Raw genomic sequence first — 19,555 nt, forward strand, 5'->3', positions numbered from 1 at the left:
GTGCCGGCCCGTGTAGATGGAAACAGAAAAGTCTGATCCTTTTGGGTAAAACACTGGAGTAAATCGTTATTGGAAATGTGGCAAACGTGTCTAAGTACAAAAGTAGCTCTAAAGGTGCTTTCACCTCCAGGTCTCTGACTGGGGACAAACACACACTCAACACCCACACAGCCTCTCATACAGTACAGAAGTACTGATTATTTGACTTACTGGAGTTGAGGAGAATCATGGCTTTCAGACAGACGTACTCCTCCCTCTGAAGGTTCAGCTCCCGGAACCTAGAGGTGGCTGCCAGCAGCATGTCAAATATCTCCATAATGCCCTCCACACAGTTCCCCTCTTCCCTACAAACACACAGAGGGAAATATGCATATTATACATACAGTACAGTGCATTCGGAAAGTATTCAGACCACATTACTTTTTCCACATTTAATCGATTTTAGCCTTATTCTAAAATCGATCAAATAAAAAATGTTCCTCATCAATCTATACACAATAGCCCATAAAGACAAAGCGAAAACAGGTTTTTAGATATTTTTGCAAATTTATAAAAAAATATATAAAGAAAATACCTTATTTACATAAGTATTCAGACCCTTTGCTATGAGACTCAAAATTGAGCTCAGGTGCATCCTGTTTCCATTGATCATCCTTGATGTTGCTACAACTTGGTTGGAATCCACTTGTGGTAAATTCAATTGATTGTACATGATAAGGAAAGGCACACACCTGTCTATATAAGATCCCACAGTTAACAGTGTACGTCAGAGCAAAAACCAAGCCATGAGGTCAAAGGAGTTGTTCGTAGAGCTCCAGAGACAGGATTGTGTCGAGGTACAGATCTGGGGAAGGGTACCAAAAAATTTCTGCAGCATTGAAGGTCCCCAAGAACACAGTGGCCTCCATCATTCTTAAATGGAAGAAGTTTGGAACCACCAAGACTCTTTCTAGAGCTGGCCACCTGGCCAAACTGAGCAATCGGGGGAGAAGGGCCTTGGTCAGGGAGGTCACCAAAAACCAGATGGTCACTCTGACAGAGCTCCAGAGTTCCTCTGTGGAGATGGCAGAACCTTCCAGAAGGACAAACATCTCTGCAGCACTCCACCAATCAGGCCTTTATGGTCGAGTGGCCAGATTGAAGCCACTCCTCAGTAAATGGCACATGACAGCCCAATTGGAGTTTGTCAAAAGGCACCTAAAGGACTCTCAGACCATGAGAAACAAGATTCTCTGGTCTGATCAAACCAAGATTGAACTCTTTGGCCTGAATGCCAACCGTCACGTCTGGAGGAAACCTGGCACCATCCCTATGGTGAAGCATGGTGGTGGCAGCATCATGCTGTGGGGATGTTTTTCAGCAGCAGGGACTGGAGACTAGTCATGGTCGAAGGAAAGATGAACAGAGTACAGAGAGAGATCCTTGATGAAAACCTGCTCCAGAGTGCTCAGGACCTCAGACTGGGGCGAAGGTTCACCTTCCAACAGGACAACGACCTTAAGCACACAGCCAAGACAACGCAGGAGTGGCTTCGGGACAAGTCTCTGAATGTCCTTGAGTGGCCCGGACTTGAACCCAATCGAACATCTCTGGAGAGACCTGAAAATAGCTGTGCAGCGACGCTCCCAATCCAACCTGACAGAGCTTGAGAGGATATGCAGAGAAGAATGGGAGAAACTCCTCAAATACAGGTGTGCCAAGCTTGTAGCGTCATACTCAAGAAGACTTGAGGCTGTAATCGATGCCAAAGGTGCCTCAACAAAGTACTGAGTAAAGGGTCTGACTACTTATGTAAATGTGATATTTCATTTATTTATTTATTTATTTAACAAACAAATCAAATAACCTGTTTTTGCTTTGTCATTATGTGGTATTGTGTGTAGATTGATGAGGGGAAAAAACAATTTAATCCATTTTAGAATAAGGCTGTAAAGTAACAAAATGTGGAAAAAGTCAAGGGGTCTAAATACTTTCCGAATGCACTGTACATTATTCATATCGTATAACAGTATGTTACCCACATACTGTAATAAAAACAATCTCAGTAATGGAGATGAATGGAAAGTCAGATGAAAACGCTGACCCATTTGTCTACTTTATGTGTTTTTCATGGCAGCCTCAGGAGACAGTGCCAAAGCCACACAATGGCCAGAGGACTGTGAACAATAAGTCCCATGTTATGGGAACACGTCAAGGTTAGCTAAGCCTATAGTGATAGTCGCCGTGGTAGTGGAAAAGGTGAAACACTACTCAACCACACCAACCCACACAACAAAACACACACTCACAGACACGTACACTGGCATAAGGCTTCAGACACGTAAACTCAAAGATAGGCAAATAAATATAGGAGCACATGTGCACACCTGCTGTATTCAAAAGCCACACACCTCCTTAGACAAGTTAGTAGCACACACACTCACATATAGACAAGTAGTACAAGCACTCACACATCCAGTATACTGTATCTTAGTCTCAGGGGTGAGATCATTCTCCTCAAGGCCAATAAATCCTCTAACCTTCTGGACTGATCAGATTCACCCAACACCAGAACTACAGCTAAATAACCGACATTCAATGCTTAACAAACCCCAACGTTAAAGTTTTTTAGGCTATAACACACATGTATAATTCTGACAAACAAAGTGGGACGTGTGATTTATGGACACAAAACTTTTGTTTACTGACAATTCAAAAATGAGCTTTGTCAGCAAAGTCAGACTTTGATATTGCCTAAGTTCAAAGTCAAACAAAACTCACAATTTTAACTTAAATTTGAAAATATTCTGTTCAATCGTACAACGACTGTATGTTTGAAGCAAACATTGATATCGGTATTATTGCATTTTCAGATAGCTCATAGATTTATGGGAGGTTAACCTCAGCAATTTTTAGGGAGAACACACTGTAACACTATCATTCTTATCAGTACCCACGCACACAGACATAGTGAATAATGCTGGTCCCAGAGGGTACTGAGAATGTGAGAGCATTCTTTGCCAGGCGTATTGGTGAAAGCTAATGAGCCTGAGCCTGTGGGAGTGACCAGTGAAAAAGGAGAGGCAACCCCAAGGCCTGTCTTTCTAACACAACACCACATATTAAAACACATGCTTTTAACTGGACAAATAGTTAAAAAAAACATGATTTAAAAACAATTATTTTGCATAGTTTGGTATTTTCTAGATAAAAAAGGATGAACTTAATACTGACCAAGATACTTTCATTTATGGGCTATTCTAACATAATTGAAAACCACAAGCATTTCGCTACACCCGCTATAACATCTGCTAAACACGTGTATGTAACAAATAAAATTTGATTTGATTTGACAGGAAATTCATTATGTCAAACTACTTTACTTGAAGACGTGATATTTAATCTTATACCAGTATACTGTATTTTGGAGCTTAGTAGTAAAGCATAAGCAGTTGTACCTGTTGAGCTTTAGGTCTGGTGAGAAGATGAGTTTCCCAGGGTGGTCGACAGACCTCCACATCAGACCCAGCATCAGCACCTCCAGCCAGCAACACTCCAACAGGTGCACCTGGTCCGTCAGACTCAGCTCTACAAAGCCTGTAGTACACACAAACGCACACGCTCGCGTGCATGCACACACACACGCACACACACACAGATGAAAAGAAAGTGGGGGAAATGAGTGTTCATTGTTCACTGTAGCTATTGTATAGCTTTACTAGGACTGAGTCCGGGAACCTGAGAACATACAAAGAACTAAAGGACCCCTAACTTTAGAGGGACTAATAAAGGACAGATTAAATGAATAGTCGAGCTCTCACACACTAGGGACACCACAAGCTCCCAGCAGTCTTAGTTGGTACAAGTACTGAAGGATGGACATTGGAACAAAGCCGAATACTGAGGCACCTTGCAATGATGAAACAAAAATCCACAATGCATATCTAGTCTGTTGAGTTTTTGTTCTTCTTTATAGCAGACAATACAAGCTAATTGTCACATCTCCTTCTTTCACCAAACCCCCAAAACCCCATCTCAGACAAGAGAGTGTGTGAACTCAGTTCCCTCTCCCCTGAGAGGGCACCTGCTGGGCTCACCTCCCTGGGTGAGGAGGGAACAATGCTTTCCAGCAGGCTAGAGAGGAGAGGAGTAGTAACCCCTTCATAGCCTGTGTGATATTCTGTCCAACAGGACTAGACAGCCGTGTGCCTGGCTGCAGTACTGTCTGTGGCATAAACGAGAAGGCTAAGGGCCAACTACTACAGTACTGAACACGTTTAGTTAAATATACAAGTAGGGTAGGGTGTGATGGGTTTACAGCCAGACAGCTAGTCTTTCTTTCTTTAGACATATACAGTACCAGTCAAAAGTTTGGCCACACCTACTCATTCCAGGGATTTTCTTTATTTTTACTATTTTCTACATTGTAGAATAATAGTGAAGACACCAACACTATGAAATCACATATATGGAATCATGTAGTAACCATAAAAGTGTTCAACAAATCAAAATATATTTTATATTTGAGATTCTTCAAAGTAGCCACCCGTTGCCTTGATGACAGCTTTGCACAATCTTGGCATTCTCTCAACCAGCTTCATGAGGACTGCTTTTCCAACCGTCTTGAAGGAGTTCCCACATATGCTGAGCACTTGTTGGCTGCTTTTCCTTCACTCTGCGGTCCAATTCATCCCAAACCATCTCAATTGGGTTGAGGTCGGTTGATTGCGGAGGCCAGGTCATCTGATGCAGCACTCCATCACTCTCCTTACTGGTCAAATAGCCCTTACACAGCCTGGAGGTGTGTTGGGTCATTGTCCTGTTGAAAAACAAATGATAGTCCCACTAAGCGCAAACAAGATGGGATGGTGTATCGCTGCAGAATGCTGTGGTAGCCATGCTGGTTAAGTTTACCTTGAATTCTAAATAAATCACTGACAGTGTCACCAGCAAAGCACCCCCACACTATCACACCTCCTCCTCACACCTCCTCCTCCATGCTTCACGGTGGGAACCACACATGCGGAGATCATCCATTCACCTACTCTGCGTCTCAAAAAGACACGCGGTTGGAACCAAGAATCTCAAATTTGGACTCATCAGACCAAAGAACAGATTTCCACTGGTCTAATGTTCATTGCTCGTATTTCTTGGTCCAAGCAAATCTCTTCTTCTTATTGGTGTCTTTTAGTAGTGGTTTCTTTGCAGCAATTCGACGATGAAGGCCTGATTCACACGTGTCTGTTACTTGAACTGTGAAAAATGTATTTGGGCTGCAATCTGAGGTGCAGTTAAATCTAATGATCTTATCATCTGCAGCAGAGGTAACTCTGGGTCTTCCTTTCTTGTGGCGGTCCTCATGAGAGCCAGTTTTATCATAGCGCTTGATGGTTTTTGCGACTGCGCTGGAAGAAATGTTCAAAGTTCTTGAAATGTTCCGGATTGACTGACCTTCATGTCTTAAAGTAATGATGGACTGTCATTTCTCTTAGCTTATTTGAGCTGTTCTTGCCATAATATGGACTTGGTCTTTTACCAAATAGGGCTATCTTCTGTATACCATCCCTACCTTGTCACAACACAACTGATGGCTCAAACGCATTAAGATAGAAATAAATTCCACAAATTAACTTTTAAGAAGGCACACATGTTAATTGAAATGCATTCCAGGTGACTACCTCATGTAGCAGGTTGAGATAATGCCAAGAGTGTGCAAAGCTGTCATCAAGGCAACGGGTGGCTACTTTGAAGAATCTCAAATATAAAATATATTTTGATTTTGTTGAACACTTTTTTGGTTACTACATGATTCCATATGTGTTATTTCATAGTTGTAATGTCTTCACTATTATTCTACAATGTAGAAAATAGTAAAAATAAATAAAAACCCTTGAATGAGTAGCTGTGTCCAAACTTTTGACTGGTACTGTACCTATCTCACATATAGACCTGGGACACAACCCAGCCTTGCACATATGCTGCACGCACACAGACAGAATGACAGACAGACAGACAGGCACACACACACACACAAACACACACACACACACACACACACACACACACACACACACACACACACACACACACACACACACACACACACACACACACACACACACACACACACACACAACACAGACAGACAGACAGACAGACAGACAGACAGACAGACAGACAGACAGACAGACAGACAGACAGACAGACAGACAGACAGACAGACAGACAGACAGACAGACAGACAGACAGACAGACAGACAGACAGACAGACAGACAGACAGACAGACAGACAGACAGACAGACAGACAGACAGACAGACAGACAGACAGACAGACAGACAGACAGACAGACAGACTGACTGACTGACTGACTGACTGACTGACTGACTGACTGACTGACTGACTGACTGACTGACTGACTGACTGACTGACTGACTGACTGACTGACTGACAGGCACGCACGCACGCACGCACGCACGCACGCACGCACGCACGCACGCACACACACACACACACACACACACACACACACACACACACACACACACACACACACCCTCCAGGTGTCTCACCAGGGATCTTCTTGGCCCAGCTGATCATGAGGACCAACTCCTTGTCGGCCAGGTTGGTGAGTGACATCATCATGCTGGCCTCAGTGAAGGGCTTCTTCAGGTCCTCCATCAGGTAGATCTCTGGGGGCTCCGCCTCCATGATGCAGGAGATCAGCTGTTCTGGGGTCAGGGACGAGTGCTGCACCTCCAGCTGAGGGTGGGAGCCCCCCTCCAGACGCATCTGGGCCCTGGCCCCTACCCCCACCAGCCCACCTGGCGCCCCCCGCCCCTGAGGTACACGCCGGTGCCTTGCCCCCCGGTAACTGCAGCGCTCTCGCCTCACACCTGGACAACAACACAGACAAGCAACAGAGAGGTTTCACTCCTACAGATACTGTACCTCTACAAGCTCACAGTATCTCTTGCCAAATGTTCTATTGACTACATAAGGTTAGGTTTCACAACACAACTAATGGGAGAGACTAGATAAGGAAGACGGCTGCCTACCACACTTCATCATGCCAACTTCATAACACTTGCGTAGGCGGCAGGCCTGGCAGCTTTTACGGCGGTTCTTGTCGATAGTGCACTGGTTAGTCGCTGGACAAATATAATCATTGTGGCCTAGATGAGATAGATGGAGACAGTAGGAGATATTACATGTATGTACTATACATCACATCCGATCAACCTTATTCAGCGTTCCCTCTAGGATTTCTTTCAGCAGCGCTGTCCAATTTGGCGTGGTAGTGGCCAATGGCACTGTCTCCGACATACATTTTAGAGGCCCTCATCTTGGCGGCAGAGACTAAAGGTTGCTGTTTTAAAGCTAGTTTCTTGCAATTCTACACATTTTCTTATGCTATCTGAGTGACTCAAACATTATAACAAAATCAATGGGGGCAGTGCATTTGGAAAATGTTTGATTCTCCCTGACTGTCTAGTTTTTAATTTGGTGATTGTTAGTTCTCAAAGATGATCTTATTTTAAAAAAATATACAGCTCCATTATCTTTGCTACATACTTTATATCTGGTTTGAGTTGTTTAAGTTTACACTGAAAACATTTTACCATCCAGAAAATTATATATATTTTTTCATATATTTTTGGGAGTGGCAGACCTGATGAGGTCTTAGCACAGAACACAGTGATCAGATCAGACCCTACAGGGCACTGAGACAGAGGGTGGCCACCATGACCCCAGTCCCTAGGGTAGACATGGTAATGACACCACACAGCTCCCCTAGTGGTCCTACCTTGGATGCTCCTCTTGAAAAAGGCCTTGCAGCCCTCACAAGACCACACACCGTAGTGGTAGCCCGAAGCGTAGTCATGACACACGGCACAGAAGTGCATGTCTGCCTTCACCACCACACAGCTGGCTGGGGCGGAGTTCACTTCCTCTCCGTCCTCCAGTCTCTTCCCCAGCAGCTTGGTAGGGTGGAGTAGAGGGCTATGAGAAGGAACGTCAATCACAATGTTTAACAAACAAACTCCAAAGTAGGAGCCTCAGTTTTGCTAAGAGGCTGTCTCCTATTGTTTACCCATCTGAGATGCTATAGGAGACAAGAAAAGGTCAAATAAGACAGGTGTTGTAGCTACCTGCTGGGGCTGAGGCCGTGGGGTTTAGGCTCCACCCAGGGGGCATGGTGGTTATGCTCACTGTACACCAGGGGCTGGGGGCAGTGCAGGGTCAGCGAGGGCATGTTGTGCTGGCCGTGGCCATGGGGGGGCCAGAAGAGAGAGGGACTGAGGGGGGGACATAGAGAGGGGCTGTCGGAGATAGGTGGTCTGCTGTAGCCAAGCATAGAGGGGTTGTAGAAGGCTAGGGGTCCGTGGCTGTGGCTGTAATCATGGCTGTTGTCTGTGTAGGGAGAGGGGATGCAGAATGTACGGCTCTCCATGCCGCTCGGGGGGCTGTAGAGGGTGGGCAGGAGTCCCGGGGAGCTCCCCCTCTCTTGGGCCTTGCTGGAGCCCACATCCTGGAGCTGGAGCAGGGAAGAAATGTCTGTCCCACTCTCAGGAGAACAGGCCATGCTGGGGATAACGTTGGGCGGACGTTGGGCTGATGTTGTGGCTGCTGCTGTCTATTGCATCCCTCACTGGGACCAGTCAGAGCGAAGTCCTACTGCAGCATGGAGGGAGGGATGGAGAGAGGGATGGAGGGAGGGAGGGATGGAGAGAGGGATGGAGGGAGGGATGGAGAGAGGGATGGAGGGAGGGAGGGATGGAGAGAGGGATGGAGGGAGGGATGGAGAGAGGGATGGAGGGAGGGATGGAGAGAGGGATGGAGGGAGGGATGGAGAGAGGGATGGAGGGAGGGATGGAGAGAGGGATGGAGGGAGGGATAGAGAGAGGGATGGAGAGAGGGATGGAGAGAGAGATGGAGAGAGGGATGGAGAGAGGGATGGAGGGAGGGATGGAGAGAGGGATGGAGAGTGTATACAGAGTCACACTCAAATACCACATAGATATTCTCAAGTGCACACAAAGTCACTCAACAAAATAATGTTGTGTTCACTCTTCATACATACTCAACAAAAACTACATGATCATAGCTGTTTATTTGAAGAAAATGATTGTTGACATTGCTCAGAGTTAGAACAGTTTCAATTGCAAACCCTGAGTAGTAAATAGTTGTAATATATCCTGCTCACATTGAGCCTGTAAAAGGACAGATGCAACACGAAAGACGCATGAATGTATTTAATTTGGTCTCAAACCTTGTCTAGACTACCAGTTACTTTTACTGTTGCCACTCCAGTGCACTTATAGGGACACGCCTTCTTCTAACAGTGTAATTAAGGCAGGATGGAAGACAGAAACATGAGAATAATCATATCCAAATAACAGAACATGTTGTACAGAAAGAAAACGGTGCACCTGCATCAGACTGATAACAAGCCTGATCAGATCAGGAGAAACACATGAAAAATAAATAGGTGCAACATCAAGTAACATGGTATATTAAAATTGGGAAAAGTGTGCATTTTTATGTGTGTAAGTAGATGTGTTCTGTATATATGGTATGTGGTATGTACTGGATGTGCAGGCCTTGCGTAAGGCTGTACATACAGTGCTTTCAGAAAGTATTCATACCCCTTGACTTATTTCACATTTTGTTGTGTTACAGTCTGAATTCAAAATGGGTTCAATTGATTTTTTTTCTCACACATCTACACACAATAGGCCATAGTGACAAAATGAAAACATGTTTTTAGATTTTTTTTCTACTGTTTTGAAAATTAAATACAGAAATACCCCTGAGTCAATACATGTTAGAATCACCTTCGGCAGTGTATACAGCTGTGAGTCTTTCTGGGTAAGTCTCAGAGCTTTGCACACTTGGACTGTACAATATTGATCCATTATTCTTTTCAAAATTCTTCAAGCTCTGTCAAATTGGTTGTTGATCATTGCTTGACAACCATTTTCAATTCCTGCCATAGTCAAAACTGTAACTCGGCCACTCTGGAATATTCACTGTCTTCTTATTAAGCAAATCCAGTGTAGATTTGGCCTTGTATTTTAGGTTGTTGTCCTGCTGAAAGGTGAATTCATCTCCCAGTGTCTGGTGGAAAGCTGACTGAACCAAGATTTCCTCTAGGATTTTGCCTGTGCTTAGCTCCGTTCTAAGTCTTTTTTATCAAGAAAAACTCCCAAGTCCTTAACGATTACAAGCATACCCATAACAGGGTGCAGCCACCACTATGCTTGAAAATATGTAGAGAGATACTCAGTAATGTGTTGTATTGGATTTGCCCCAAAAATAACAAAGTTAATTGCTTTGCCACATTTGTTTGCAGTATTAGTTTAGTGCCTTATTGCAAACAGGATGCATGTTTTGAAATATTTTTATTCTGTACAGGCTTCCTTCTGTTCACTCTGTCAATTAAGTTAGCACTGTGGAGTAACTACAATGTTGTTGATCCATCCTCAGTTTTCTCCTATCAAAGCCATTAAACTCCGTAACTGTTTTAAAGTCACCATTGGCCTCATGGTGAAATCCCTGAGCGGTTTCCTTCCTCCCGTGAACAGAGTTAGAGTGGACGCCTGTATCTTTGCAGTGACTGGGTGTATTGATACACCATCCATAGTGTAATGAATAGGGATTTTCAACATCTGCTTTTTTCCCCCAATACTTTAATTTTTTAACCAATGGGTAAATCTTTGCGAGGCATTGGAAAACCTGGTGAAGGCAGACATGCACAACCCCTTTGTGGTTGAATCAGTGTTTGAAATTCACTGCTCGACTGAGGGACCTTACAGATCATTGTATGTGTGGAGTACAGAGATGAGGTAGTCATTCAGAAATCATGTTAAACACTGTTATTGCACACACTTATTATGTTACTTGTTAAGCAAATGTTTACTCCTGAACTTATGTTGGCTTGCCATAACAAAGGGGTTGAATACTTTATTGACTCAAGACATTTCCGCTTTTCCTTTTAAATGAATTTGTAAATATTTCTAAAAACATACTTCCACTTTGACATTACGGGGTATTGTGTGTAGGCCAGTGACAGAAAATCTAAATTTAATCCATTTTAAATTCAGGCTGTAACACAACAAAATGTGGAAAAAGTAAATGCTTGTGAATACTTTCTGATGGCACTGTAGGCTGGGACAAACAGGCCATCAGCACGTTAATCAGTGTCAGAGTGGATAGCACAGGTACCAACCGCACAGCTACCAACAGCACAGGTACCAACCGCACAGCTACCAACTGAGGACAGGCATTGGTTAGGTTTTCATTTCCATTCACACACCAAAACAGGCCCACTCACATTAATTCAAAGTAAAGACGTCCATTTCAGCACATGCCCAGGAAACTCATCCAATAAAGTCTTTCACCTGAAGTTGCTGAGCGTCAATTCCTATTTAGGTCAGTTCCATACTTATAGCTTGATCTAAAACAATCCAGTCAGGCCTGGGTGGGATAACTCTTAATTACAGCCCATACTACACTTGACATTTCACATCATCACAAACCTCAATATGAGACCAAGACTGTAGAACTCAACATTCAGATGAAGGGAAAAATTGTTTTATTGCTATTCATCTTTATAAATATATAATGCAGTTTGAATATTAAATCAATATTTAATATTTAAACAAAAATATTACAACAGATTCCTTCCCAAAAATCTCAAATAAATATTTATTTACATACAGAACATAAAAGAATGGGCTGAGTCACTTACGTTTCCATGCTGAGGATATGGAACAGGGGTTATAACTATTGACAGTCTGAACGGCCCGCTGTTTTGTCAAATGCTGGCAGTCCAGTGGTTTGGTCTTTGGACAGACAGTCTAGTTGTTGAACCTGCAGCCTGGCAGAGGTCCATGGTAAACCCAGCACTGCATCACATGTCAAAGGTCATGGTGCCAGCTCTATTAATGAGACTATATACCTGGAAGACGGAATGTTCTTACCAAGAGAGAACCCCACGCCAGGCCTGGGATAACTATAGTTTTAACTATGCTTTGTGGAAAGTGTTATTTTGACAAAAACTTTTTGAATACATATCCCAAATATAACTACTTTTTAAAACTATTTGAATACAGATCTCTGAAAGTGACTACTTTTTAAAACTATTTGAATACATATCTGAGAAACCAACTACTTAAACAAAATATTTGAATACAGATCTCAGGAAGTGACTACTTCTCAGAAACTTTTGGATTGGCTGTATCTGGAACTGCATGTTGAAGATAGAAATATAATGAATAGAAAACACAATCTTCTATACTATTCCAATCTATCTGACAGTCATATTTGATCAATACATTTCTATCTGAACATTCTGCTGAAAAAATGAAAAGCAAAAACGGCTATATTGGTCCACTAATACAGGACTAGTTAAGGCCCAGGGCCCGGTTGCATAAAACATCTTAAGTTAATTCCCCCCTTGTCTTTTCCCTTAAAGTTTCCTTAACTTTAAAACATTTTAAGGCGAATTTCCTCCTTAAATTAAGTTAAAATGTTAAGGGTGCCGATGAGGTCCCTTAAGTGCTGTATTAAGTATGGATACAATTATTCCTTAAGGGAAACACTTAAGATGTTTTATGCAACTGGGCCCAGTGCACTACTTTTGTGAGGAAAAAATAAATCCCTCCCCAAAAAACATTGCAAACAGCAAGTTGGATGTTTAGCAAAAACAACTTCGAACCTCTTTGTCCATCTGGGGGTAAGTGTTCTTGTTTCAAACACACTATACCCTTCAAACTCAACTCTGGACCTCAAAGCCAGTTCCACTGCATTTTTTCATTGTTCCCCTCTGATCAGGAACTGATTTAGACCTGGGACACCAGGTGTGTGCAATTAATTATCAGGTAGAACAGAAAACTAGCAGGCTCCGGACCTCGTAAGGTAAGAGTTGAATACCCCTGCACTATACCATCTTTAAAGGGATAGTTTACTCTGAATACCGACTAAGATAATTGACTCTTGACAGCCCCAGCCCCATTCAACAGATAGCTGGGAAGGGGGAAGAGAGTTAGCTAGCAGCTACCAATCACCCAAACCACAAGCGAGGATTTTGACATTAATAACAAAGCATGATTCATCAAGTCTAATTGAGCGTTGTATTTGGTTGAAGCTCTGGATGATTCACAGGCATGTACTCTCTCTCACATTTTCATAACACTTCCCAGAGGGCATACACTACAACACACCTTTGGATCATGTACTGTACTTTACAATTGTTATGCCTTGTGTGCCATTTTGTGAATCACACGCCCTGTAGACCTTCTGTATATCCCTAATCTTGTAGGGGAGACCAGGGTTGGTTTTCACACAGTATGGGGTTGGTTGTCACAGGGTTTTTCATTAGTTTTTCAGCAACTATTGAACCAATTTACGTTTTAGAAAAAGTAAAGCCTTTATTTGAAAGAAAGGTAAAGCCTTTATTTGTAAGAAAATTAAAGCCTTTATTTATTGAACCGTATTTCTATCTAAAATAATATAAATAAATAAGTAAACATAAATTCAACCTACAAAAATACACTGCTCAAAAAAATAAAGGGAACACTTAAACAACACAATGTAACTCCAAGTCAATCACACTTCTGTGAAATCAAACTGTCCACTTAGGAAGCAACACTGATTGACAATAAATTGCACATGCTGTTGTGCAAATGGAATAGACAATAGGTGGAAATTATAGGCAATTAGCAAGACACCCCCAATAAAGGACTGGTTTTGCAGGTGGTGACCACAGACCACTTCTCAGTTCCTATGCTTCCTGGCTGATGTTTTGGTCACTTTTGAATGCTGGCGGTGCTTTCACTCTAGTGGTAGCATGTGCATGTGTCTGCTCAAACGGTCAGAAACAGACTCCATGAGGGTGGTATGAGGGCCCGACGTCCACAGGTGGGGGTTGTGCTTACAGCCCAACACCGTGCAGGACGTTTGGCATTTGCCAGAGAACACCAAGATTGGCAAATTCGCCACTGGCGCCCTGTGCTCTTCACAGATGAAAGCAGGTTCACACTGAGCACGTGACAGACGTGACAGAGTCTGGAGACACCGTGGAGAACGTTCTGCTGCCTGCAACATCCTCCAGCATGACCGGTTTGGCGGTGGGTCAGTCATGGTGTGGGGTGGCATTTCTTTGGGGGGCCGCACAGCCCTCCATGTGCTCGCCAGAGGTAGCCTGACTGCCATTAGGTACCGAGATGAGATCCTCAGACCCCTTGTGAGACCATATGCTGGTGCGGTTGGCCCTGGGTTCCTCCTAATGCAAGACAATGCTAGACCTCATGTGGCTGGAGTGTGTCAGCAGTTCCTGCAAGAGGAAGGCATTGATGCTATGGACTGGCCCGCCTGTTCCCCAGACCTGAATCCAATTGAGCACATCTGGGACATCATGTCTCGCTCCATCCACCAACGCCACGTTGCACCACAGACTGCCCAGGAGTTGGCGGATGCTTTAGTCCAGGTCTGGGAGGAGATCCCTCAGGAGACCATCCGCCACCTCATCAGGAGCATGCCCAGGCGTTGTAGGGAGGTCATACAGGCACGTGGAGGCCACACACACGACTGAGCCTAATTTTGACTTGTTTTAAGGACATTACATCAAAGTTGGATCAGCCTGTAGTGTGGTTTTCCACTTTAATTTTGAGGGTGACTCCAAATCCAGACCTCCATGGGTTGATAAATTTGATTTCCATTGATAATTTGTGTGTGATTTTGTTGTCAGCACATTCAACTATGTAAAGAAAAAAGTATTTAATAAGATTATTTCATTCATTCAGATCTAGGATGTGTTATTTTAGTGTTCCCTTAATTTTTTTGAGCAGTGTATGTATATATGCCCACGCTACATACAGTGAGGGAAAAAAGTATTTGATCCCCTGCTGATTTTGTACGTTTGCCCACTGACAAAATCATGATCAGTCTATAATTTTAATGGTAGGTTTATTTGAACAGTGAGAGACAGATTAACAACAAGAAAATCCAGAAAAACGCATTTCAAAAATGTTATAAATTGATTTGCATTTTAATGAGGGAAATAAGTATTTGACCCCCTCTCAATCAGAAAGATTTCTGGCTCCCAGGTGTCTTTTGTACAGGTAACGAGCTGAGATTATGTCACGATCGTCTAATGAGGGAGAGGACCAAGGCGCAGCGTTGAAAGTGAACATAGTATTTATTAGACTGATCACACGATCAAAATAACTGACGAAAACGTGATGTCTCTGGTTACATACACAAACCAAAATGAGAACAAGAAACCACAAATAATGAATGCCAAAAGGCTACCTAAGTATGACTCCCAATCAGAGACAACGAGCTACAGCCGTCTCCGATTGGGAGCCACCCTGGCCAACATAGAATTACAACAACTAGAACATAAACAAATGAAAACTCACACCCTGGCTCAACATACTAGAGTCCCCAGAGCCAGGGCGTGACAGTACCCCCCCTAAAGGCGCGGACTCCGACCGCGCCAACCAAATCCAACAGGGGAGGGACCGGGTGGGCACTCCGCCTCGGCGGCGGATCCGGCTCCGGACATGACCCAGGCACGGGTTGTGCTGGACTGACGACACGCACCCCTGGCTTGGTGCGTGGAGGAGGAACGGGCCTTACCAGGCTGACGACGCACACCGTAGGCTTGGTGCGTGGAGCAGGGACAGGCCGGACTGGGCTGACGAAGCACACCACTGACTTGGTGCGGGGAGCAGGAATGGGCCGGACCGGGCTGACGACGCGCACCACTGACTTGGTGCGGGGAGCAGGAATGGGCCGGACCGGGCTGATGACGCGCACCACTGACTTGGTGCGGGGAGCAGGAATGGGCCGGACCGGGCTGACGACGCGCACCACTGACTTGGTGCGGGGAGCAGGAATGGGCCGGACCGGGCTGACGACGCGCACCACTGACTTGGTGCGGGGAGCAGGAATGGGCCGGACTGGGCTGACGACGCGCACCACTGACTTGGTGCGGGGAGCAGGAATGGGCCGGACCGGGCTGACGACGCGCACCACTGACTTGGTGCGGGGAGCAGGAATGGACCGGGCTGACGACGCGCACCACTGACTTGGTGCGGGGAGCAGGAACGGGCCGCGCCGGGCTGACGAAACGCACCACTGACTTGGTGGGAGTAGCAGGAACAGGCCGGACCGTACTGGGAACACACACCACTGGCCCTACGTGGGGATCAGGAACAGGCCGGACAGGACTGGCAACACACGCCAGTACCTCTCGCCGTGCCTCTACATCCTCCATCCCCTCTTCGACCAGTGGCCCCCGTAACCTGGCGGCCTCCTCTGGCAACCCGCTGGGCCGCTCTATCGCGGCCTCCTGCTGGTCCGACGTCGTGAGCCCCCCCCTAAAAAATTTCTGGGAGTCTCTCTTCCCCGTGGGCCAGGCCTCGATAATTCTCGCCCAACTCTCGCTCTTCTGCTTCCAATCTCCGCCATTCAGCTCCTCATTCGGCTTGACCCAGTCGAAGCTCTGCCTCCACTGTTGCCAGGTCCACCCACTCTGCTCCTCACTAGGCTGCTTGGTCCAGTTCTGGTGGTTTCTTCTGTCACGATCGTCTAATGAGGGAGAGGACCAAGGCGCAGCGTTGAAAGTGAACATAGTATTTATTAGACTGATCACACGATCAAAATAACTGACGAAAACGTGATGTCTCTGGTTACATACACAAACCAAAATGAGAACAAGAAACCACAAATAATGAATGCCAAAAGGCTACCTAAGTATGACTCCCAATCAGAGACAACGAGCTACAGCCGTCTCCGATTGGGAGCCACCCTGGCCAACATAGAATTACAACAACTAGAACATAAACAAATGAAAACTCACACCCTGGCTCAACATACTAGAGTCCCCAGAGCCAGGGCGTGACAGATTAGGAGCACACTCTTAAAGGGAGTGCTCCTAATCTCAGTTTGTTACCTGTATAAAAGACACCTGTCCACAGAAGCAATCAATCAATCAGATTCCAAACTCTCCACCATGGCCAAGACCAAAGAGCTCTCCAAGGATGTCAGGGACAAGATTGTAGACCTACACAAGGCTGGAATGGGCTACAAGACCATCGCCAAGCAGCTTGGTGAGAAGGTGACAACAGTTGGTGCGATTATTCGCAATTGGAAGAAACAAAATATCTGTCAATCTCGGTGAGGAATCAGCCCAGAACTACACGGGAGGATCTTGTCAATGATCTCAAGGCAGCTGGGACCATAGTCACCAAGAAAACAATTGGTAACACACTACGCCGTGAAGGACTGAAATCCTGCAGCGCCCGCAAGGTCACCCTGCTCAAGAAAGCACATATAGAGGCCCGTCTGAAGTTTGCCAATGAACATCTGAATGATTCAGAGGAGAACTGGGTGAAAGTGTTGTGGTCAGATGAGACCAAAATCGAGCTCTGTGCCATCAACTCAACTCGCCGTGTTTGGAGGAGGAGGAATGCTGCCTATGACCCCAAGAACACCATCCCCACCGTCAAACATGGAGGTGGAAACATTATGCTTTGGGGGTGTTTTTCTGCTAAGGGGACAGGACAACTTCACCGCATCAAAGGGACGATGGACGGGGCCATGTACCGTCAAATCTTGGGTGAGAACCTCCATCCCTCAGCCAGGGCATTGAAAATGGGTAGTGGATGGGTATTCCAGCATGACAATGACCCAAAACACACGGCCAAGGCAACAAAGGAGTGGCTCAAGAAGAAGCACATTAAGGTCCTGGAGTGGCCTAGCCAGTCTCCAGGCCTTAATCCCATAGAAAATCTGTGGAGGGAGCTGAAGGTTCGAGTTGCCAAACGTCAGCCTCGAAACCTTAATGACTTGGAGAAGATCTGCAAAGAGGAGTGGGACAAAATCCCTCCTGAGATGTGTGCAAACCTAGTGGCCAACTACAAGAAACGTCTGACCTCTGTGATTGGCAACAAGGGTTTTGCCACAAAGTACTAAGTCATGTTTTGCAGAGGGGTCAAATACTTATTTCCCTCATTAAAATACAAATCAATTTATAAAATTTTTGACATGCATTTTTCTGGATTTTGTTGTTGTTATTCTGTCTCTCACTGTTCAAATAAACCTACCATTAAAATGATAGACTGATCATTTCTTTGTCAGTGGGCAAACGTACAAAATCAGCAGGGGATCAAATACTTTTTTCACTCACTGTACGTCTTTATCGGTCTGCTAATACAGGACTAGTAAAGGCCTAGTGCACTACTTTTGTGTTTTAATGTTTACCAGCATTTGTAACTTCAGTCTGATAATTAAACAGTTAATCTGATAATACTTGTGGAATATGAAAATACTTGCTTGATATGTTCTCCGGTTTCTTGAAATACTTTTCAAATGCAAATTATTTCTATGTGAAAACTGAAATGGTCTATTCATTCCTTTTACATTTTAGTAGACGCTCTTATCCAGAGCGACTTACAGTCGTGAGTGCATACATTTTCATACTTTTTCGTACAGGTCCCCCGTGGGAATCGAACCCACAACCCTAGCAAGCGCCATGCTCTACCAACTGAGCCACATCATCACATCATATCATCACGAACGACTTGATGTCTCAATGTACTCAATTACTGTATTGTGCATTATTTTTCTTCATCGTGATGGAAAGTCTACAGGTAGAAACCTAGATTACCAGCCTATGTACAATACAGTAATGTACATTTACATTAAGTGGTTTGTTAACATTAAGGATGGTAAATTAATACTGCACAAAAAGTGGTTGTTTTCCATGTTATTTTAAATATTTAATTTGATGTTGATGTTTTGTGTCTTTGCCCATAACTTTGCACCTTTTTATATAAATGTTTGAGGACAGGGTTTTGTTATTTCTTGATTCATTAGAATGATGATCACAGAGAATGGGACAGGGCAACAACTCTTACAATTCCAACTATTGAATCCTGCAAGATACTGTTCTTAATTACACAACTACCTTTTTTGCCAAAGCAGAGATACTGAAAAAAATGTTTTCCCCACGGTACATTTATATCGGTCTGCTAATACAGGACTAGTAAAGGCACAGTGCACTTTAGTGTTTTATTGTTTATTCTTCTATATGTATACACTACCGGTCAAAAGTTTTAGAACACCTACTCATTCAAGGGTTTTTCTTAATTTTTACTATTTTCTACATTGTTAAATAATAGTGAAGACATCAAAACTATGAAATAACAAAAAAGTGTTAAACACATTAAAATATATTTTAGATTCTTGAAAATAGCCACCCTTTGCCTTGATGACAGCTTTGCACACTCTTGGCATTCTCTCAACCAGCTGCACCTGGAAGGTTTTTCCAACAGTCTTGAAGGAGTTCCCACATGTGCTGAGCACTTGTTGGCTGCTTTTCTTTCACTCTGCGGTCCAACTCATCCCTAACCATCTAAATTGTGTTGAGGTCGGGTGAATGTGGAGGCCAGGTCATCTGATGCAGCACCCATCACTTTCCTTCTTGGTCAAATAGCCCTTACACAGCCTGGAGGTGTGTTTTGGGTCATTGTCCTGTTTAAAAACAAATGATAGTCCCACTA

At 44.3% G+C, this 19,555-nt stretch overlaps 1 protein-coding gene across 4 annotated transcripts in view; it reads right to left on the reverse strand.

The window, feature by feature from the left end:
- Positions 1-19,555, reverse strand: part of LOC311145987 (estrogen receptor beta-like) — a 31,996-nt gene that overhangs the window by 2,826 nt on the left and 9,615 nt on the right. The window contains exons 2-8 of one of the 4 annotated variants that reach the window (XM_084182400.1): positions 11,734-11,890; positions 8,132-8,657; positions 7,786-7,982; positions 7,037-7,153; positions 6,551-6,874; positions 3,438-3,576; positions 211-344 (exon numbers count right to left, since the gene is read on the reverse strand). In XM_084182400.1, the coding sequence (XP_084038526.1) occupies positions 211-344; positions 3,438-3,576; positions 6,551-6,874; positions 7,037-7,153; positions 7,786-7,982; positions 8,132-8,565 (1,345 nt within the window). In that variant the 5' untranslated portion in view covers positions 8,566-8,657; positions 11,734-11,890. Of the gene's footprint in view, positions 1-210; positions 345-3,437; positions 3,577-6,550; positions 6,875-7,036; positions 7,154-7,785; positions 7,983-8,131; positions 8,658-11,316; positions 11,460-11,733; positions 11,891-19,555 lie in introns of those variants that run through there. The other 3 variants (XM_084182401.1, XM_084182402.1, XM_084182399.1) reach the window with 3 other exon arrangements.

This window comes from Coregonus lavaretus, assembly GCF_964263955.1.
Source record: "Coregonus lavaretus genome assembly, chromosome: 18".
In the NCBI taxonomy this organism is placed as follows: domain Eukaryota; kingdom Metazoa; phylum Chordata; class Actinopteri; order Salmoniformes; family Salmonidae; genus Coregonus; species Coregonus lavaretus.